A 21,727-nucleotide genomic window follows, 5' to 3' on the forward strand; every position below is an offset into this window, starting at 1 on the left:
TCGCGTAGCGTCACCTTCGCTTCCTGCCGCGCGGGGCCATTTCCGCTGCTGCTTCTGTGAGTTTTTCCGGTGGAGGCGAGTGCTTCTGAGACGTCGGCTGCGCTCCCCTAGGAGTGCTGAGCCCGCGGAACCGCAGCCATGGTGAGTGCGTGCGTTGGCCGAGGGACCGGGAAGCGGGAGACTCAGGGTTGCGTTCGCTCCCTAGCCTGTTAGATGGAGGCTTAGACCCTGAGCCGCCGGCGTTGGGTCTTAACCGCCGGGCCCTGAGTTAGAACCCCAGCAGCCGCGGGGTCCCAACAGCCTGGCCCGAGGTTAGAATTCAGGAAACCTTAGGATCCCCGCAGCTGTGTTGCTTTGCCGTACGGTCTGTTTGCTTGGCAAAAGGCCTGCGGCGAGCGGAGGGGGCATGGCCCAGCCTGGGAGAAAGAGACCAACCCACGTGGGAGAGGGCAAAAAGTTGGGTGAAGAAAACTTGGCTCCAACTTTTTTTTTTCCTTGTGTCTTTTCGTACGAAATCTACGATGGCGTGGGACCCTGGGATTCGGATCAACTTCTCCTACCCACCCTACCTCACCCCACCCCCGTTGCTGGGGTTCAGGAGGAGATCTCCCGTGGGCCTGCGCTTAGTGCCCGCCGCGAGTCACACGCGCCGGGGACCTAGAGGAGCCTTTGGCATTTGGGGGCTGTGGGTAACATGAAGTGAGCGCGACTCACGGCCTTGAGTGCAGGAAAGGCTTCTCCTGCAAGGCGGTAGCTTCAAAAACCAGAAGTCTGGTAGCACCACGTGCGGCGTCTCTAAACTCTTGGTCGTCTCTGACTTTTGAACATCTAGGGAAAGTTCTAAAACGTGTGTCCTGGCGTAGTATTTTTGGTTGGCACTTGGTGAGGAGGGAAGAATTTGTAAAGCACTGTAACTTCTATAGTTAATCCTTCCATCGGAGCTTGGATCCCGGCGGTAGCACTCCCCCCAAACCTCCTCCCGTGCATTTTGAAGCTTAGTACGTGGCTGAGCCTAGAACTTGAAGCTTCCAAACTCAGTGCTCGCTTTAATGCAGTTCTGTGAAACGTTCTGGAATCGGATGGTCTCAGGTTGAACTTTGCAGTTTTCCTCAACTGTAAAATGGAGATGACAGTGCATGAGGATGTTGTGAGGATCAAATGAAATAAAGCATGTTAAACATCTAGTCCTGATGCTTGGTACAGAGTAAGCATGCAGTATTTGTTGTTCAATCAAAACCTTGCAAGTTTTGGCTGTCTGGTGTACAGGGAAACTAAACTGATCATGCTAGGTAGGGATTTAGGTTGGCTGGTGGTATGATATCATTCGTTAATTTATTTAACCCCTGAAGAAATTGAAAGGCGAATAAATACACCCTAAGCAAGTTTCAGTTAGTGTTTATAAGCTAGGTAGTTTGGTTTTAAAATTGAGTTTAACATTTTTGTTGACTAATAGTGAAACATTTAGGTATTTAATGATTGTTCAGATTCCTGAAGTCTTCCTCTTTTATGAATTTGATGTTTATTGAGAGTTGAGAATCCTGATTTCCAGAGAATGGGTTGTTGGAAACAACGGCAATTTTTAAAGTTTTTTTAAATTGACATATCATAGTTGTACATACTTTGGGGGTTCCACGTAAGATTTTTAAGTATATCTATTTTAAAACGTGCGACAGGGCCAGGCGCGGTGGCTCACGTTTGTAATCCCAGCACTTTGGGAGGCCGAGGCGGGTGGATCATGAGGTCAGGAGTTCAAGACCAGCCTGACCACCATGGTGAAACCCCATCTCTACTAAAAATACAAAAATTAGCCGGGCATGGTGGTGCATGCCTGTAATCCCAGCTACTTAGGAGGCTGAGTCAGGAGAATCACTATAACCAGGGAGGCGGTGTTTGCAGTGAGCCGAGATCATGCCACTGCACTACAGCCTGGGCGACAAAGCAAGACTGTCTCAAAGAAAAAAAAGAAATCCCTACTGTAGTATCAAATAAAACATTTGTATGGCCGGACGTGGTAGCTCATACCTGTAATCCCAGCACTTTGGGAGGCCAAGGCGGGTGGATCACCTTAGGTCAGGAGTTTGAGGCCAACCTGGCCAACATGGTGAAACCCCCGTCTCTACTAAAAATACAAAAATTAGCTGGGCGTGGTGGTGCATGCCTGTAGTCCCAGTTACTCGGGAGGCTGAGGCAGGAGAATTGCTTGAATCTAGAAGGCAGAGGTTGCAGTGAGCCAAGATTGCGCCACTGCACTCCAGCCTGGGCGACAGAGGGGGACACCGTCTCTTTAAAAAAAAAAAAAGATAAAAAAATAAACTCCAAATCAGTAGAGGGAAAAATAGTGCAAATGCAATGATAAATCCAGAAAAAGGAAAGAAAGAAAAAGAAACAGAACAAGTGGAACAAATAGAAGGCACAAAAGAAGGAAAATTTGAAACCATTATACCAATACTTAAATATGTAAAGGGACTGAGTGCTCCAGTTAAAAGACGGGATGTGGCCGGGCACTGTGGCTCAAGCCTGCAATCCCAGAAATTGGGAGGCTGAGGTGAGAGAATCTCTTGAGCCCAGGAATTGGAGACCACCCAGGGCAAAATAGTGAGATCCTATCTCTACAAAATTTTTTTTCTTTTTTGAGACAGAGTCTCGCTCTGTCACCCAGGCTGGTGTGCAGTGGCATGATCTCTACTCACTGAAACCTCTGTCTCCTTGGTTCAAGAGATTCTCCTGTCTCAGCCTCCCGAGTGCTGGGATTACAGGCATGTGCCACCATGCCCAGCTATTTTTTGTATTTTTTTAGTAGAGACAGGGTTTTGCCGTGTTGGTCAGGCTGGTCTCCAACTCCTGACTTCAGGTGATCTGCCTGCCTCGGCCTCCCAAAGAGCTGGGATTACAGGTGTGAGCCACCGCACCCAGCCTAAACAACTTTTTTTTTTTTAATTAGCCAGGAGTTGGCCAGGTGTAGTGGCTCATGCCTGTAATCCCAGCACTTTGGGAGGCTGAGGCGGGCGGATCACGAAGTCAGGAGTTCAAGACCAGCCTGGCCAACATGGTGAAACCCCGTCTCTACTAATAATACAAAAATTAGCCGGGCATGGTGGCGCATGCCTGTAATCCCAGCTACTTAGGACACTGAGGCAGGAGAATCGCTTGAACCCGGGAGGCGGAAGTTGTGGTGAGCCGAGATTGTGCCACTGCACTCCAGCCTGGGCAACAAGAGCAAAACTCTGTCTCAAAAAATAAAAAATAAAATAAAATAAAATTAGCCAGGAGTGGTGGCCCACACTTGTAGTCCCAGTTACTGAGGAGGCTGAGGCAGGAGGATCACTTGAGCCCTGCAGGTCGAGGCTGCAGTGAGCTATTGTCATGCCACTGCACTCTGGCCTCAGTGATAGAGTGAGACCCTGTCTCAACAACAAAAAGGGTGTAATTCTTTTTTTTTTTTTTTTTTTTTTTTGAGATGGAGTTTCACTCTTTCGCCCAGGCTAGAGTGAAGTGGCGTGATCTCAGCCTACTGCAACCTCCGCTTCCCGAGTTCAAACCATTCTCCTGCCTCAGCCTCCAAATAGCTGGGATTACAGGTGCCTGCCACCACGCCCAGATAATTTTTGTATTTTTAGTAGAGACAGAGGTTTCACCATGTCGTCCAGGCTGGTCTTGAACTCCTGACCTCAAGAGAGCCACCCACCTTGGCCTCCCAAAGTGCTGGGATTATAGGTATGAGCCACTGTGCCTGGACTGCCCTAGCTAATTTTTAAGTATTTTTAGAGATGAGGGTCTCACTGTGTGGCCCAGGCTGGTCTTAAACTTCTGGCCTCAATCAGTCCCCAGCCTCAGTTTCCCAAGTTGGTGGGATTATAGGCCTGAGCCACTGCAGCCAGTTCAGAAAACACTTTTCAAACAGAATACACTTTTCAAACATGGAACATTTTTGAAAATTGGCCATAAAGCAAGCCCTGCAAATTTTAACATTGGTAATAATTACATACCATTTTTGCCCAACCCAAATGGAAATAAGTTAAAAATTAGTAACAAAGTAGTTTGAAATGAAAAATATAAACTGTCAGAGAGATTTAAAAATTATAGTAGAAATTCAAAAATAGAACAGAACAATAATGAAAATACCACATACCAGAGCGTAAGTGACAAGGGCAAAGGGGGGAAGAAACAAATGAAAGGATATAATGAGGCCGGGCGCAGTGGCTCACGCCTGTAATCCCAGCACTTTGGGAGGCCGAGGCGGGCGGATCACGAGGTCAGGAGATCGAGACCATCCTGGCTAACACGGTGAAACCCCGTCTCTACTAAAAATACAAAAAATTAGCCGGGCGCGGTGGCAGGCGCCTGTAGTCCCAGCTACTCGGGAGGCTGAGGCAGGAGAATGGCGTGAACCCCGGGGGGCAGAGCCTGCAGTGAGCCGAGATCGCGCCACTGCACTCCAGCCTGGGTGAAAGAGCGAGACTCCGTCTCAAAAAAAAAAAAAAAAGAAAGGATATAATGAAGTATTACTTGGAGCCTAAGACGCTCATGCTAGGAAGAAACGGGCTAAAAAGGTAGGAAAAAAACACAAGGACAAAATAACCCCAAAGAAAGTAGAAGGAAAGAAAAAAAACAAAAGGAGAAATTGCTGAAATAGAAAGTAGAGCATACTGCTGGGTCTTTTCCTTTCTGAAGCCCCTCTTTCTCACCAGAGAGAGCTGTTCTTTGTCTTTCTTTTGCCGATTAAACCTCTGCTCCCGGCCAGGTGCAGTGGCTCATGCCTGTAATCCCAACACTTTGGGAGGTCGAGGCAGGTAGATCACCTGAGGTCAGGAGTTCGAGACTAGCCTGGCCAACATGGCAAAACCCAGTCTCTACTAAAAAATATAAAAATTAGCCCGGTGTGGTGACGCGCACCTGTAATCCCAGCTACTGGTAGGGGCTGAGGTAGGAGAATTGCTTAAACCCAGGAGGCAGAGGTTGCAGTAAGCCAAGATTGCGCTACTACACTCCAGCCTGGGCAGCAGAGCAAAACTCCATCTCAAAAAAAAAAAAAAAGTGCGCTCACCATTGCTCCATCTGTAAGGGCACACCCTTCTGTAGAAGTACGTTGCCTTGCTGAGAATTAAAAAGAAAATTTTATATTCGAGTGCTATTTCTTTTGCAGCACCGAAACTTTATATAACAGTGGTGTGTGCCTAACTATAGTCTCGGCTACTCAGTAGGCTAAGGTGGGAGGATTTCTTGAGCCTAGGCAGTCAAGGCTGCAGTGACCCATGATCGCACCACTGCACTCCAGCCTGGGCGACAAACCACAGAGCAAGACCCTGTCAAAAAAAAAAAGAAAGGGCCGGGCGTGGTGGCTCACGCCTGTAATCCCAGCACTTTGGGAGGCCGAGACGGGCGGATCACGAGGTCAGGAGATCGAGACCATCCTGGCTAACACGGTGAAACCCCATCTCTCCAAAAAAAAAAAAAAACCCTGCTCCTAAACTCCTGTGTGTCCGTGTCCTAAATTTTCTTGTCATGAGACAACAAACCCCAGATATTTACCCCAGGCAACGAAGCTAGTTCAGTTTGACACTGTTGTCAAAGTTTTGGGGAATTAGTTACTGTCATGCATTGCTGGCGGGTGTGCAAGTTGTTAAACCCTATATAGGGTCAATCTGGAATAGATATAAAAGTTACAAATGCATATTATATCTTTTGACTCATTAATCCCACTTCTAGGAGTTTATCTTACAGGTATACTGAATGAAACATAATATAGATTAGGTATAGATGAGATTAGACATTTTAGCATTTATATAATAGTGAAAGATTAAAAAATATATAAATGGGCTGGGCACAGTGGCTCACGCCTGTAATCCCAGTACTTTGGGATGCCCAGGCAGGAAGATTGCTTGAGGCCAGGAGTTCAAGACCAGCCTGCGCAACATAATAAGACAGTGCCTCTAAAATTAAAAAATTAGCCAGACGTGGTGGTGCATGCATGTAGTCCCAGCTACTTGGGAGTCTGAGGCAGGAGGACCACTTGAGCCCAGGAAAGTCCCCTTCAGAAAGATTAATCGAAAAAATAAGGCCAGGCACGGTGGCTCACGCCTGTAATCCCAACACTTCGGGAGGCCAAGGCAAGCAGATCACTTGAGGTCAGCAATTGGGAGACCAGACTGGCCAACATGGTGAAAGCCCGTCTCTACTAAAAATACAAAAAAATTAGCCGGGCCTGGTTGTGCCTGCCTGTAGTACCAGCTGCTCTGGAGGCTGAGGCCGGAGAATCCCTTGAACCCCGGAGGAGGTTGCAGTGAGCCTGGATGCCACCACTACACTCCAGCCTGGGTGACAGAGCGAGACCCTGTCTGAAAAAAGAAAAGGTTTAAGTAGGTACCATGTGAAGGAGACCTACTCTATAGACATTAAAAAGAAAGGATGGCCAGCTGCGGTGGCTCACGCCTGTAATCCCAGCATTTTGGGAGGCTGAGGCAGGCAGATGACCTGAGATCAGGAGTTCGAGACCAGCCTGGCCAAAGTGGTGAAACCCCGTCTCTACTAAAAATACAAAAATTAGCCGGCCGTGATGGCTGTCACCTGTAATCTCAAGTACTCAGGAGGCTGAGGTTGCAGTGAGTCGAGAGCGCGCCACTGCACTCCAACCTAGGCGACAGAGGGAGACTCCGTCTCTAAATAAATAAATGAGGAAGAGAAAAATAATATGGAGGTCTTCCCTCGACCTCCCCCAACCCCCTTCCTTTAGAGGACTCCTCCATCCTTCACCTAATTCCTCCTAGTTGTCCTGGGACCAAGACAAATTCGCCTAAGATAAGGAGTACGTAGAAGACAGGGCGTCCTGGTGTACAGGCTGGCCCTGGACGTCACTTCCGCTGGCGGCAGTGGCGTCACTTCCAGCTCCTGGGGGCGGGGCATCCGTGTCCTTGTGGTGCTGGGCAGCCGACTGTCCAGACCAACACGCGTGGTGTTCTCGCGGTGTCCGGCGAGAGACTACCAAGACAGACGCTATGGTGAGTGTTCCTACTGGGCCACTGTCTCCGGGTCACTTCCCGAGAGCCGCGGTGCCGTGAGCGTGGTCCGGCTATGTCAGAAAAGCTGTAAAAAAATGGAAGGAGAAAAAGGCAGGTGCGCGGTGTCGGGCAGGAGACCACCGAGGCAGGCGCTATAGATGAGTGGTCCCACCGGGCCGTCTCCGTCTCAGCGACTGCCGTCCACCCTGTGTCCAGCCTCCAAGGCCGAGGTTAGGTGGTAGCCGCAGTGAATCACTCGCGATTCGCACGTTACACACGATGGCGACATGTGGGGCCGCACCTGGGTTATAATATGAATATATCCTTGTATATAAATATGTGTTTGTAAAAACAAAAAAAAAAGAGAAAAATTAATGAAAATGGTTAACTGGAGCAGTGGGAATGAGATGGAAGGAGCAGAATAGGCAGGCCACTCACCCAACATGCTCCCTACATGGATGTGTATTTATTTATTTATTTATTTATTTATTTATTGAGACGGAGTCTCGCTCTGTCGCCCACGCTGGAGTGCAGTGGCGCCATCTCGGCTCACTGCATCCTCCGCCTCCTGGGTTCAAGCTATTGTGCGTCAGCCTCTCGAGTAGCTAGGACTACAGGCGTGAGACACCGCACTCGGCCCCTACATGGGTTATTTTGACACAGGTCTCAGTGACGTCATTTTATCCATAAGTATTACAGTATATATCTATAAAGTAAGGATTTTTAACATAACTGCAAATGCCATTAATTAGTTAATAAGGGTTGCAAGTTGGTGATATTTAAGTGTACCATTCCCTCTTTATTTATTATGCGGAATAGTGATACAAGAAGTACTTCTCATCTTCTACCTGGTTACCGCCTACTACAGCATTTAGGAAAGGCACAGAGGATGATTGTTTCCCTTTCCCAGTTTTCAAAATATTGAGTTGCTATCACTTGCATAGTTTTGACTTTTAAACCATGAAGATATTTTACATATTTGAAAAATAAAATTTAAAGCAAGCTGACTACAAAATAAATCTACTTGTATACCAAATTGCTAACTAACCACAAGGAAAATTTTAATTTGAGTAACTTTTGAACAAAGTCCTGTTACTGGATGGCTTTGATAGGATATATCCTAAGAACAAAAATAAATTTTTACTTTGGTGAGTTTGTTGGTAGAGGTGGTATATTGGTGTAGCAATTTTGGAACCATTTTGTGTGTATTGTAGAGTAGAGTAGGTGAGGAAATACTTTGATGTGTTGGAAACCAGGAGTTTGAACAGAAGATATGCGTATGGAATGGGGAATGGAAAGAAAACTTTGTGCTTCATTTACTGTAAATTATGTCTTATTGATTCAATAAATTCAGGTGGAATACAGAAGTTCAAATTTAAAGATTACCCATGGACTCCTGACCTCAGGTGATCCACCCGCCTCGGCCTCCCAAAGTGCTGTGATTACAGGCGTGAGCCAGGAGTTTGAGACCAGCCTGGCCAACATGGTGAAACCCTGTCTACACAAAAAATACAAAATTAGCCTGGCATGGTGGTGCATGCCTGTAGTCCCAGCTGCTTGGGAGGCTGAGGCACAAGAATCATTTGAACTTGGGAAGCAGAGGTTGCAGTAAGCTGAAATCGTGCCACTGCACTCCAGCGTGGGCAACAGAGCAAGACTCCGTCTAAAAAACAAAAACAAAAACGGATTACCCATGGACTTAAATGGATGCTGAGCCATGGGAGCCCACTTGTAATCCATTTGCTGTAACATTATCAAACATTCGGCTGAAGAAAGACAAAAGTACATGAGCTTTAGTATACTTTACTGAACTGTGTAATTCCTAATAGTGTATTTCCTTTTTTTCGAAGATAGGAGTGGAAAGTCCATTGTTAACTACGTGGTGTTTTGTGTGTTTGAGGGTTAGGGAGCAGGGCAGCTGCCCCCTGTGTCTCAATTGTTGATTAATATTTTGTGACTCAGGTAGGAAAACTTCTGGCTCAATTTGTCTGATATTTTTATTTCCCCCCATAGACTGAGGCCGATGTGAATCCGAAGGCCTATCCCCTTGCTGATGCCCACCTCACCAAGAAACTACTGGACCTCGTTCAGCAGTCATGTAACTATAAGCAGCTTCGGAAAGGAGCCAATGAGGGTAAGGCAGCCACAGGGTGCTGCTCTGGGGCAATGTTAAAGGCACCTGTTTCCATCTGGGCCCTCTGATCTGATTTCCAATTTGGGAGGAGGGCTAGCTGCTCTTGACCACAACCAGTGGGAGGACTTTGGCATTAGATGCTAAAGCTGATGGGCTAAGAATTTTTTTTAGACCCACCAATTGTTAACATTTTGCCACATTTACCTTCTTTTTCACTCTGTAAATGAATTTTATTCTTGCTGAGCCATTTGAAAGCAGTTGTAGAGACTTTGTATAGTAGCTGTATGACCTCTCCAGAGCCATCAGAAGGAAAGGGATATTAATGCTTTTTAGCATCCCTTTGATGATGGATACTTAACATTCATGAATTTCATTTCGTTCCCAGAAACATTCCCTACCCCTCTCCCCCTTTTTTTTTTAGATGCAATTATTCAGAAACATGGAATGTTTCACGAATTTGCATGTCATCCTTGTGCAGGGGTCATGCTAATCTTCTCTGTATTGTTCCAATTTTAGTATATGTGCTGCTGAAGCGAGCACTACCTCCCTTTGTAAAAAAGGAAAAAAGAAAAAAAAGCTGTTTTTCAGTAGAATAATTATGTATGCATGATACTTCTGCCCAGAGGTAATATAGGATACTCTCACTTTATTATTTTTTTAATTTTATTTTTATTTATTTATTTATTTATTTATTTGAGAGTTTTGCTCTTGTTGGCCAAGCTGGAGTGCCATGGCAGGATCTCAGCTTACTGCAACCTCCGCTTCCCAGATTCAAGTGATTCTCCTGCCTCAACCTACCAAGTAGCTGGGATTACAGGCATGCACCACCATGTCCAGATAATTTTGTATTTTTAGTAGAGATGGGGTTTCTCTGTGTTGGTCAGTCTGGTCTCGAACTCCTGATCTCAGGTGATCCACCTGCCTTGGCCTCCCAAAGTGCTGCTGGGATTACAGGCGTGAAACACTGTGCCCAGCCTTATTTTTATTTTTATTTTTTTTCAAGTAGAGACAAAGTTTCACCATGTTGGCCAGGCTGGTCTCAAACTCCTGACCTCAAGTGATCCGCCCGCCTCTGCCGCCCAAAATATTGGGATTATAGGCGTGAGCTACTGCGCCCAGCTGCCCAGCCTTATTTTTATTTTATTTTTTTATTTGGAGACAGAATCTCGCTCTGTCGCCCAGGCTGGTGTTGAACTCCTGAATTCAGGCAATCTGTTTGCCTCGGCCTCCCAAAGTGCTGGGATAACAGCAGGCGTGAGCTACCACACCCAGCCAGAATACTCTCATTTTAACAGATGCCCGGTAGTTTGATGTGGTAGAGCTCTTTTGTCGTTGAAGATTTTTAATGGAAACATCAGAGATTTTGTCAACTGTGTTTGAGATTTAGGAGAAGTATTACAATCGCTTTTACCTGTGCTGCTGAAGGGAGATAAAGTAGACTCTCTGGGTCTCATCTTGGTGCTCTTTCCTCCCTGCTCGTCACACTGCAGTAACTTCAGTGCCTGGTATAGCAGTAGCCAGTGGGGCATTGTAGGGTGACTCACCAGCTCTCCTGGGAGGTCTCTCTTCTCACTTGATGCACTCAGGTCAGCTTGGCTGGGCAGGGATGTGAGTTCTTACACTTTAGGTAGATGAGGACTCATGGACACAGAGTAACCTTATTTCCTCTTGCCATACTTTGCACAGTGATAGGCACACAGGTCCTTGAATGGAGATGCTCAGTCTCAGCGACTTCAATTCAGAATGTGCTTACTGGGAGTTCAGGGAGGGAGATGCAACAATTTTCCGTACTTCTGCCTCAGTGTCAGGTATTCTTTCTTGCCATATTTATTGATTGCCTGCTGTGTGCCAGGCACATGTGTATATATGCTGATGATGCATTGGTGAACAAAATGAAGTCTCTGCCTTCTTGGAGTATACATTCCGGTGGAGAAAGACAGATTTTTTTTTTTTTTTTTTTTTTTTTGAGACGGAGTCTTGCTCTGTCCCCCAGGCTCGAGTGCAGTGGTGTGATCTCGGCTCACTGCAAGCTCCGCCTCTTGGGCTCACGCCATTCTCTTGCCTCAGCCTCCCGAGTAGCTGGGACTACAGGCGCCTGCCAACACGCCCGGCTAATTTTTTTTTTGTATTTTTAGTAGAGATGGGGTTTCACCGTGTTAGTCAGGATGGTCTCGATCTCCTGACCTCGTGATCTGCCCGCCTCGGCCTCCCAAAGTGCTGGGATTACAGGCTTGAGCCACTGCGCCCGGCCGAAAGACAGGTTTTATGCCTGGTGGTAAAGAATGCTGTAAAAGGCCGGGTGCAGTGGCTCATGCCTGTAATCCCAGCACTTTGGGAGGCCGAGGTGGGCAGATCACGAGGTCAGGAGATCGAGACCATCCTGGCTAACACGGTGAAACCTAATCTATACTAAAAATACAAAAAATTAGCTGGGCGTGGTGGCGGGCACCTGTAGTCCCAGCCGCTCAGGACGCTGAGGCAGGAAAATGACGTGAACCCGGGAGGCGGAGCTTGCAGTGAGCCGAGATCGCACCACTGCACTCTAGCCTGGGCTACAGAGTGAGACTCCATCTCAAAAAAAAAAAAAAAAAAAGGCTGGGCGCGGTGGCTCACGCTTTGTAATCCCAGCACTTTGGGAGGCCGAGGCGGGCGGATCACGAGGTCAGGAGATCGAGACCACGGTGAAACCCAGTCTCTACTAAAAATACAAAAAAATTAGCCGGGCGTGGTGGCGGGCGCCTGTAGTCCCAGCTACTTGGAGAGGCTGAGGCAGGAGAATGGCGTGAACCCGGGAGACGGAGCTTGCAGTGAGCCGAGATCGCGCCACTGCACTCCAGCCTGGGTGACAGAGTGAGACTCCGTCTCAAAAAAAAAAAAAAAATGCTGTAAGAGAGAATAAAGTAGAGAAGGGGGATAGGAATGGCAGTGGTGGGTCTTTTTAGATGGAGTATTCAGAGAAGGTCTGTCTGAGGAGCTGAAGTTTGAGCAGAGAACTGAATAGATGAGGGTGTTGGAAAGAAACGTTTTTGGGCATGGCGTAAAGGCATGCTTGAGGGATTCTAAGGAGGCTGGTGTGTGGCTGGAACTAAGTGAGGGAATGAGAGGTACTAGGAGATCACGTGAGACCATGTAGGCCACCGTTAGCAGTGAGTACAATGGGAAATGAGTAGAAGGATTTTGAACAGCAAGATTGCTATGATCTTACTTAACACTTATAAAAGAGTCACTCCTATGACTTTTGTAGGGTGAATAAGCTATAGTAATATCAATAGAAATGAACATGCTTTGCATTTACCATGTGTCAGGTATTATTATTATTATTATTTATTTATTTATTTATTTATTTTTGGGGATAGGGTCTCACTCCGTAGCCCAGGCTGGAGTGCATTGGCATTGATCATGGCTCACTGCAGCCACGACCTCCTGAGCTTAGGTGATCCTCCCACCTCAGCCTCCCAGGTAGCTGGAACTACAGGTGTACGCCACCACACCTGGCTAATTTTTTATATTTTTAGTATTTATATTTTTATTTTTTATAGTATTTATATTTAGTATTTATATTTTATATTTTTAGTTTTGCCATGTTGCTCAGGCTGGTCTCAAACTCTGAGTTCAAACAATCTACCTGCCTCAGTCTCCCAACGGGCTGGAATTACAGGTGTGAGCCACCGTGCCCAGCCTCATCATTCTTATTAACTTGTTTAATCCTTCCAATAATCCTATTAGGTAGAATTATTAGGTAATTAGAATTAGGTTAAAAAGAATTAGGTAATTCTTTTTTTATTAGGTAGAATCCTATTAGGTAGAATTATTTTATAGATGATAAAAGTAAGGGAAGTTAAACACCTTGCTCAAGGTCATCTGTGTAACAAGAATGAGTGCCAGCATTTGCACAGACAGTGTAGCTCTAGAGTGTGTGCCCTTCTCAAGTACTCCAGCATGAATGCAGAGTATTCGCACTGAGCCACAGAGGCAAGCAATCAGAAGAGTACGCATCTGAAACGGTGCTGTGGGGTGTTGAACTTGCATGGTGAGTCGCATGTGGAATCAGCTTTCTAGAAGTATTGATTATGGCAGATTGAGATGGTAAAACTCTGACTCTCAGTCACAGATACCTTGAGAAGTACTATATTATTAATATACTACTACTTGCTGGTGGGGGTTTGTGGAAGCTGTTGCAGTTGGCGAGGCAAGAGATGATGGTGACTTGGACAAGTATAGCAGAGAAGTAGAAAGAAGTGGTCAGGGCCAGGCGTGGTGGCTCATGCCTGTAATCCCAGCACTTTGGGATGCCAAGGCAGGTGGATCACAAGGTCAGAAGTTTGAGACCAGCCTGGCCAACATGGTGAAACAAAAAATTAGCTGGGCATGGTGGCGGGTGCCTGTAATCCCAGCTACTTGGGAGGCTGAGGCAGGAGAATCACTTGAACCTGGGAGGCAGAGGTTGCAACGAGCCAAGATTGCGCCATTGCACTCCAGCCCGGGCGACAGTGTGAGACTCTTATCTCGAAAAATGAAAAAAAAAAAAAAAAAAAAAGAAAGAAAAAAGTTGTCAGATTAGGCCGGGCACAGTGGCTCATACCTGTAATTTCAGCACTTTGGGAGGCCGAGGTGGGTGGATCAGTTGAGGTCAGGAGTTTGAGACCAGCCTGGACAACATGGTGAAACCCTGTCTCTACTAAAAATACAAAAATTAGCTAGGCACAGTAGCACATGCCTGTAATCCCAGCTACTTGGGAGGCTGAGGCAGGAGAATCACTTAAACCCGGGAGGCGGAGGTTGAAGTGAGCCAAGATCGCACCACTGCACTCTAGCTGTGTGACAGAGCAAGACTCTTATCTCAAAAAAAAAAAAAAAAAAGAAGTGGTCAGATTCAGGACGCGTTTCGAGGATAAGTGGTGGGTTTAATGTAGGGCTTGAGAAAAGGCCATTATGTATGACTGACTGGTGTTTGAATCCTTTATCATATCCCAGGGCTGGTCTAGGACACACACAGTTGTGTGTGCCTAGGCATTCTTCCCAGTTTGTTGTGGCTGCCCTGCCCAAGCCCACATCACCTATTAGCTTCACGCCCTTCTCTCCACAGCCACCAAAACCCTCAACAGGGGCATCTCTGAGTTCATCGTGATGGCTGCAGACGCCGAGCCACTGGAGATCATTCTGCACCTCCCACTGCTGTGTGAAGACAAGAACGTGCCCTATGTGTTTGTGCGTTCCAAGCAGGCCCTGGGGAGAGCCTGTGGGGTCTCCAGGCCTGTCATCGCCTGTTCTGTCACCATCAAAGAAGGCTCGCAGCTGAAACAGCAGATCCAATCCATTCAGCAGTCCATTGAAAGGCTCTTAGTCTAAACCTCTGGCCTCTGCCACGTGCTCCCTGCCAACTTCCCCCCTGAGGTTGTGTATCATATTGTCTGTGTTAGCATGTAGTATTTTCAGCTACTCTCTATTGTTATAAAATGTAGTACTAAATCTGGTTTCTGGATTTTTGTGTTGTTTTTGTTCTGTTTTACAGGGTTGCTTTCCCCCTTCCTTTCCTCCCTCCCTCTGCCATCCTTCATCCTTTTATCCTCCCTTTTTGGAACAAATGTTCAGAGCAGATAGAAGCGGGGTGGTGGCACCGTTGAAAGGCAGAAAGAGCCAGGAGAAAGCTGATGGAGCCAGGATAGAGATCTGGTTCCAACTTTCAGCCACTAGCTTCCTATTGTGTGCACGGTGTGGTGGAATTAAACACCTTTCATTATGTATCCCTGTGCCTGGCACACAGAATCATTCATACGTGTTAAAGTGATCGAGGGGTTTCATTTGCTCTGGGGGGATTATGTATCATTTGGGGAGGAAGCATGTGTTCTGTGAGATTGTTCGGCTATGTCCAAGTGTCATTTACTAATGTAACCCTGCTGTTTGCTTTTGGTAATGTGATGTTGATGTTCTCCCCCTACCCCCAACCATGCCCTTGAGGGTAGCAGGGCAGCAGCATACCAAAGACATGTGCTGCAGGATTCTGGAGGCGGCCTGGGTGAGTGAGCCATGGGGCAGTTGACCTGGGTCTTGAAAGAGTCAGGAGTGACAAGGTCAGAGAGCATGAACTGATGCTGGCATGAAGGATTCCAGGAAGATGATGGAGACCTGGCTGGTAGCTGTAACAGAGATGGTGGAGTCCAAGGAAACAGCCTGTCTCTGGTGAATGGGACTTTCTTTGGTGGACACTTGGCACCAGCTCTGAGAGCCCTTCCCCTGTGTCTTGCCACCGTGTGGGTCAGATGTACTCTCTGTCACATGAGGAGAGTGCTAGTTCATGTGTTCTCCATTCTTGTGAGCATCTTAATAAAAAAATCTATTCCATTTTGATGACAGAATGGCAGTGCCTGATTCTTAGTAAGTATCCGGCTAAAATTGGAATGAAGACATACTTAGCTTTACTGGAGTGGTGATAGCTGCTTAAGACTTTTTTTCTTCTTCTTTGTGAAAGAGTTTCACTCTTGTTGCCTAGGCTGGAGCGCAATGGCACGATCTCAGCTCATTGCAACTTCTGCCTCCTGGGTTCAAGCGATTCTCCTGCCTCAGCCTCCAAAGTAGCTGGGATTACAGGCATGCGTCACCACGCCCAGCTAACTTTGTATTTTTAGTAGAGACGGGGTTTCACCTTGTTGGCCAGGCTGGTCTTGAACTCCTGACCTCAGGTAATCTGCCTGTCTCAGCCTCACAAAGTGCTGGGATTACAGGTGTGAGCCACCACGCCTGGCCACTTGCTTAGACTTTTTTTTACCAGAAGACTATGGAAGAGCTGTCTCCTCCTACCAGGTAGTTTCTGCCTTGGCAGTTCAAAATGTCGTCTTATACAGACTCAATTGGAGCATTGCTATCACTGGAACTGGCTTTCTCAACCCCGTGCTGTTGACATTTGGGGCTGGTTAATTTGTTGTGAGGACTGCCCTATGTGCTGTATGTTTAGTAGCATCACTGGCCTCTACCCACTAGGTGGCAGTAGCAGCGCCCCCCACAACCAAAAGTTTCCAGACATTGTTAAATGTCCCCGGCAGTAAAATCACCCCCAATTGAGAATCACTGTTGGAGAATCAGGGTTTCTAGTGACCCTTGGCACATGCAGGATTGGTATTGGTGACTAAAGCCACTGCCCCCTCACTTGCCTCTTCTACTTATTTTCTTAAGGATAAGTCCCTTGAGAGCCTAATAACTCAGCTTGAGAAATCTTGCAAGGTGCAAATAACTGGGTACCATAGTGGTCAAGTGAGAATAGATCCCCTCTTTGCCAGCTTGGGCCAATATACCCCTGCTCTAGCAAGAAGCACACCTGGGGGAACCTGGCAGCCACCTTGGCCAGTTGGACCTGTTCTGTGCATCCTGGGCTGGTCATTTCTCCCAGCTTACTCCAAGTGTTCTCATCACCACCCCTGAAGCAGTTTTATATTTTTGGATGGTGGAATTTTACACAGTGCTTACTTTTTCACAGTCGTGCATTCAGTGTTTTTGGTCAATGACAGACCACACATATATGACAGTGGTCCCATAAGATTATAATACTAAGTTTTTACTGTACCTTTCCTACATTTAGATGCACAAATGCCATCGTGTTACAATTGCCTACAGTATTCAGTAACATGCAGTACAGGTTTGTAGCCTAGGTGTATGTATAGTAGGCTATTCCATCTAGGGTTTTGTTTGTTTGAGACAGTCTCGCTCTGCTGCCCAGGCTGGAGTGCAGTGGTGTAATCTCAGCTTACTGCAACCTCCGCCTCCTGGGTTCAAGCAATTCTTTTGCCTCAGCCTCCTGAGTAGCTGGGATTACAGGAGCACGCCACCAAACCCGGCTAATTTTTGTATTTTTAGTAGAGACAGGGTTTCCCCATGTTGGTCAGGCTGGTCTCGAACTCCTCACCTCTTGATCCGCCCACAGCCTCCCAAAGTGCTAAGATTACAAGCGTGAGCCACTGCACCCGGCCGGTTTTTGTAAGTATACTCTATGGTGTTTACACAGTGATGAAATTGCCTGACAATGCATTTTTCAGAACTTACCTCTTTCATTAAATGACACATTACTTTTTTTGTTTTTTTTTGAGACAGTCTCGCTCTGTCACCAAGGTTGGAGTGCAGTGGAGCAATCTCAGCTCACTGCAGCCTCCACCTCCTGGGTTTAAGTGATTCTCCTTCCTCAGCCTCCTGAATAGCTGGGATTACAGACACGCCACCATGCCCAGCTAACTTTTGTATTTTTAGTAGAGACGGGGTTTTACCATGTTGGCCAGGCTGGTCGGGAACTCCTAACCTCAAGTGATCCACCTGCCTCAGCCTCCTAAAGTGCTGGGATTACAGGCGTGAGCCATCCCGCCCAGCCGACGTAGTGACTTTTCTTTTTTCTTTTTGAGACGGTGTCTCGCTCTGTCACCCAGGCTGGAGTGCAGTGGCGCGATCTCAGCTCACCGCAAGCTCCGCCTCCCGGGTTCACGCCATTCTCCTGCCTCAGCCTCCTGAGTAGCTGGGACTACAGGCGCCCGCCACCACGCCTGGCTAATTTTTTGTATTTTTAGCAGAGACGGGGTTTCACCATGGTCTCGATCTCCTGACCTCGTGATCCGCCCGCCTCGGCCTCCCAAAGTGCTGGGATTACAGGCGGGAGCCACCGCGCCTGGCGTTTGTTTACTTTTTGAGACGGAGTCTCACTTTGTCGCCCAGGCTGGAGTGCATTGGCGCGATCTCTGCTCACTGCAACTTCCGCCTCAGCCTCCTGAGTAGCTGGTATTATAGATGCCCGCCACCACGCCCGGCTAATTTTTGTGTGTTTTTAGTAGGGACGGGGTTTTCACCATGTTGGCCAGGCTGGTCTCGAACTCCTGACCTCAGCTTCCCAAACTGCTGAGATTACAGGCGTGAGCCACCGCGCCCGACCTCTTCTGGTTTTCAATAAGACATTAAAACAAGACATTACAGAAGGGGAAACGCTGAGAGGTAAAAGGCTCATCTTCCCAAGTAACCGCAGCTTTCGATGAGTGCCATTCCAGACGTTCCCTCTGCACCTGGCCTAGAAGTAAACAGACATATGTGCATCCGTGTGTGTGTTTCAGTTTTGGCCAAACGGATTCGTGTTCTCGAGCTGCTGCGGCGGCCACAAGGAACCCGGGTGCCGCTGAGCTTAGCCCGCCAGACCCTCCCGCTTATGGCTCCCAGGCCCAGGAACCCGGCCCGCCTCGTCCGTGGCGCGCATGCGCAGGCCCAGGTCCGCGCTCCCCGCCGGCTATGTCGCCACCTGGCGGATGGAAGCGCGATGGCCGCGGTAGAAGTCAAGCGCCAGAGGGCACTCCATGCGGATAACCAAATCTGAGGTTGCCCAAGTCCCTGATGTAACATGGCGCAGTATTTGCATATGAACTACGCACGGCCTCCCGGATACCTTAAATGATACTCTAGATAATTTACGATACCTAATAAAATGTAAATGCTATGTAAATAATTGTCATACTGTATTATTTATGGAATAATGACAATTTTGTTGTTGAGACGGAGTCTCGCTCTGTCGCCCAGTGCAGTGGCGTTATCTCGGCTCACTGCAACCTCCTCCCAGGTTCAAGTGATTCTCCTGCCTCAGCCTCCCGAGTAGCTGGGATTACAGGCTCCCACCACCACAACTGACTAATTTTTTTATTTTTAGTAGTAGAGATGGGGTTTCACCATGTTGGCCAGGCTGCTCTCAAACTCCTGACCTTAGGTGATCCGCCCTCCTCAGCCTCCCAAAGTGCTGGGATTACAGGCGTGAGCCACCGCGCCCGGCGGGCTAATGACAAAATTTGAAGTCTGGCCAGGCGCGGTGGCTCACACCTGTAACGCCAGCATTTTGGGAGGCCTGGACGGATCACCTAAGGTCAGGAGTTCGAGAGCAGCCTGACCAACATGGTGAAACCCTGTCTCTACTAAAAGTAAAAAATTAGCCGGGTGCGGTGTTGTGCGCGCCTGTAATCCCAGCTACTCAGGAGGCTGAGGCAGGATAATCGCGTGAACCCAGGAGGCAGATGTTGCAGGGAGCCAAGATCGCGCCACTGCACTCCAGCCTGGACGACAAGAGCAAGAGTACAGATGCAGCCATTGATTTTTTTCCTCAAGTTTTATTTATTTTTTTGAGACAGTCTCGCTCTGTTGCCCAGGCTGGAGAGCAATGGCACGATCTCGGCTCAGTACAACCTCTGCCTCCCAGATTCAAGTGATTCTCCTGCCTCAGCCTTCCGAGTAGCTGGAATTACAGGTGCATGCCATCATGCCCAGCTAATTTTTTGTATTTTTAGTAGAGATGGGGTTTCACCATACTGGCCAGGCTGGTCTCGAGCTCCTGACCTCGTTATCTGCCTGCCTCGGGCTCCTAGTGTTAGGATTTCAGGCGTGAGCCAGCACGCCTGGCCCCCAAATATTTTTGATCCACGTAGGTTGAATCCATCGATGTAGAGCCTGCGGATGCAGAAGACCAACTGTACCTATCGAGTGCCATGTTCTTTTACGTATTTTCTCATTTTCACCATGTGACGTTATTACAAGAATGTGGAAGCCAAGCCTCAAAAATGCCTCATAAACTGCCCAAGGTCACTTGTATATATGATGGCACTAAGACGTAAATTTGCTAAATCAGCCTTGTGAGCTTCCAAAGGCCTAACCAATTCCACTGGAACATGGTATTTCTTCTCTCCTGGGTGGGGGGCTCAGCAGGCAGAGAAGGCATCATTCATTTACAGAGAAATATCATTCTGTTACTGTTTACCACAGACCTCTGGTGATTTGTCTAACATTCACATACCTGCCTGGCTCTGGTAGGTGTTTGACCCTTGAACTCTCATTCTCTCCATTTTGGAAGTAGGAGGCAAAGGAGCGTAGGTTTGGGCATAGTGTGCACAGCAAAGCCAGCCTGGAGCTCACTCCAGGGCTGCTCTTCACTAGCTCTAGCATCCAGGGTCGGATACCAAGGGCTCAGTGGGGCTACTCCTTGCCCTCCTATTGCAGGTGACTGGCTGTGACTAGTGTGATTTCAATCTACCTTCGTAGATTAACACCCTATAGAATCCAGTTTCCAAACTTGCTCCATTTTAAGGGGAATGGTCCAATTTCTCAACAATTTCTAAGCATCTAATGGGAGAATTATCTTCCCCTCTTGCCCAGACACGTAAGGAAATACAAAAAAATACAGTATCTCCTTTCAAACAGAAACAAAAGCAGTAACAGGTTAAAAAAAAAAAAAAAAAACCTATAAAGCTTAGAGCCGAGAATCCAAAGCTGAAAGGAGTAATTTGGCCCCTCCTACACTCTCTTCCTCATGAGGTGCTGCTCTAGTCCTGAAGGACACAGGACATGCAAACCCTTACTCACATCCTCAGAGGAGACCAATTCCAGATGCTCTCCTTCCTTCCCTCAGGCTAATTCTTCAAAAGCTGTGGCAGCAGAATGAGCAGGACACTCCTGTCCTCTTCTCCTTCTTTAAATACTAGGACATTTTCTCATCTTCTTGAACTTCCTACAGCTCCCCTGAAACACAAGAGGAGTAACTCTTCATTTCACTTATTCTGGAACCCAAATTCTCAGGGCAACAGAAAATGGGTATATTTTTGCATGATTTAATGTTGCATTAAGAGGAATGCAACGAGAGGGAGTTGCTGTTTACTCACGAAGCAAATGGCCCCAGAACTAAGTGTTACCTTCTTACTGCTTCAGAAATCTGATTTTTACACCTTAACATGACACATTTAAAGGGAAACAGGCTAGAGGACAGAGGATAAGGATAATATAATCGTGCTAGGGCTTCTTACTCCCGAAATACCTTCGCCTGCCTTGACCCGTCACACTCTCACCCTCTCCGCTGATACTTGTTTTGTTTCCATTGCGGTGATGAGTGTTCCCAATGAAAGAGAAAATTAAGCTAAGTGATGGCAAGTGAGTTTTGGATGCAAGGCATACACATCTTTCTCCTTCACACAAAAGAACGGTATATAGTACAAACTTAGGGCTCTTTATTCAGGCAGTAAAGTAAGGAACAGCAAAGTGGGAGGGCTACACCATCACCATGGCAACAGAAAGCCTCAAAAACATAAAGTCCCTCAACTTATGTCGGGTAGACTCTTCCTAGCTCAGGAGAAACACATTTTAACTGGCTGAGGACAAGGCCAGGCAGCCTGGCCACACTGTGGAAGGGCAGCTGGACGCGCGGCCTCCGGTCAGTCCTGGAAGTGCTTGGTGAGGGCTTCCAGCAGCTCCTGCTTCTTCAGCCCACTCTTCAGCCCATAAGCCCGGCAGGCCTCTTTCAGCATGGGCACAGTGAACTTGCCCAGCGTGCCCTTGCTGATGTGGGTCTTCAGCTCCTCTTCTGAATACTCCACCTTGGGCCTTTTGCTTCCAGAACCTTCATTATCTGGGGGGAAAGGTCAGGAGGGAGTGACTGGAAATGCTACAAGTGGCATCCCAGCTACATGGCATGGGGGCTCTCGTATAATCTGGGCTGCAATTAACCATAGGCTGGCTGTGATGCCAGCCTAGGATACCATGGGGAAAACTTAACTCGATAAGGCAGCTTCATTTAAAGTGCAAAATAAAACACAGTTCACACCTAGGA

The 21,727-nt window shown here is 47.5% G+C and overlaps 2 protein-coding genes and 1 non-coding gene across 4 annotated transcripts in view; 1 reads left to right on the forward strand and 2 right to left on the reverse strand.

Moving 5' to 3' along the window:
• Positions 1 to 20: 20 nt before the first annotated feature.
• Positions 21 to 15,482, forward strand: LOC115830397 (NHP2-like protein 1). Of its 2 annotated transcripts, none has more exons than XM_030815459.1 (3): positions 21 to 141; positions 9,009 to 9,129; positions 14,216 to 15,482. In XM_030815459.1, exons 1-3 carry the CDS (start codon positions 139 to 141, stop codon positions 14,476 to 14,478), a joined length of 387 nt encoding a protein of 128 aa, XP_030671319.1. In that variant the 5' UTR covers positions 21 to 138; the 3' UTR covers positions 14,479 to 15,482. The 2 variants fall into 2 exon arrangements, with proteins under 2 accessions (XP_030671319.1, XP_030671320.1); XM_030815460.1 differs by lacking the exon at positions 21 to 141 and adding an exon at positions 6,734 to 6,995.
• Positions 9,563 to 9,669, reverse strand: LOC115836219. The gene has a single exon (XR_004031185.1). It is a non-coding gene; the product is annotated as a U6 spliceosomal RNA (small nuclear RNA).
• Positions 15,483 to 21,106: 5,624 nt separating the features above from the next.
• XRCC6 (X-ray repair cross complementing 6) overlaps positions 21,107 to 21,727 on the reverse strand; it is a 43,908-nt gene continuing 43,287 nt past the window's right edge. Inside the window, exon 13 of the mRNA XM_030815461.1 lies at positions 21,107 to 21,526. Coding sequence (XP_030671321.1) covers positions 21,333 to 21,526 — 194 coding nt within the window. The 3' untranslated portion in view covers positions 21,107 to 21,332. The remainder of the gene's footprint in view (positions 21,527 to 21,727) is intronic.

This window comes from Nomascus leucogenys, chromosome 7b (assembly GCF_006542625.1).
Source record: "Nomascus leucogenys isolate Asia chromosome 7b, Asia_NLE_v1, whole genome shotgun sequence".
NCBI classification, from domain to species: domain Eukaryota; kingdom Metazoa; phylum Chordata; class Mammalia; order Primates; family Hylobatidae; genus Nomascus; species Nomascus leucogenys.

Excerpts from the sequence above, each read along its gene's own strand:
- LOC115830397 (XM_030815459.1), top strand. Across the intron at positions 9,130-14,215 it reads TCGGAAAGGAGCCAATGAGG|CCACCAAAACCCTCAACAGG; the intron begins GTAAGGCAGCCA and ends TTCTCTCCACAG.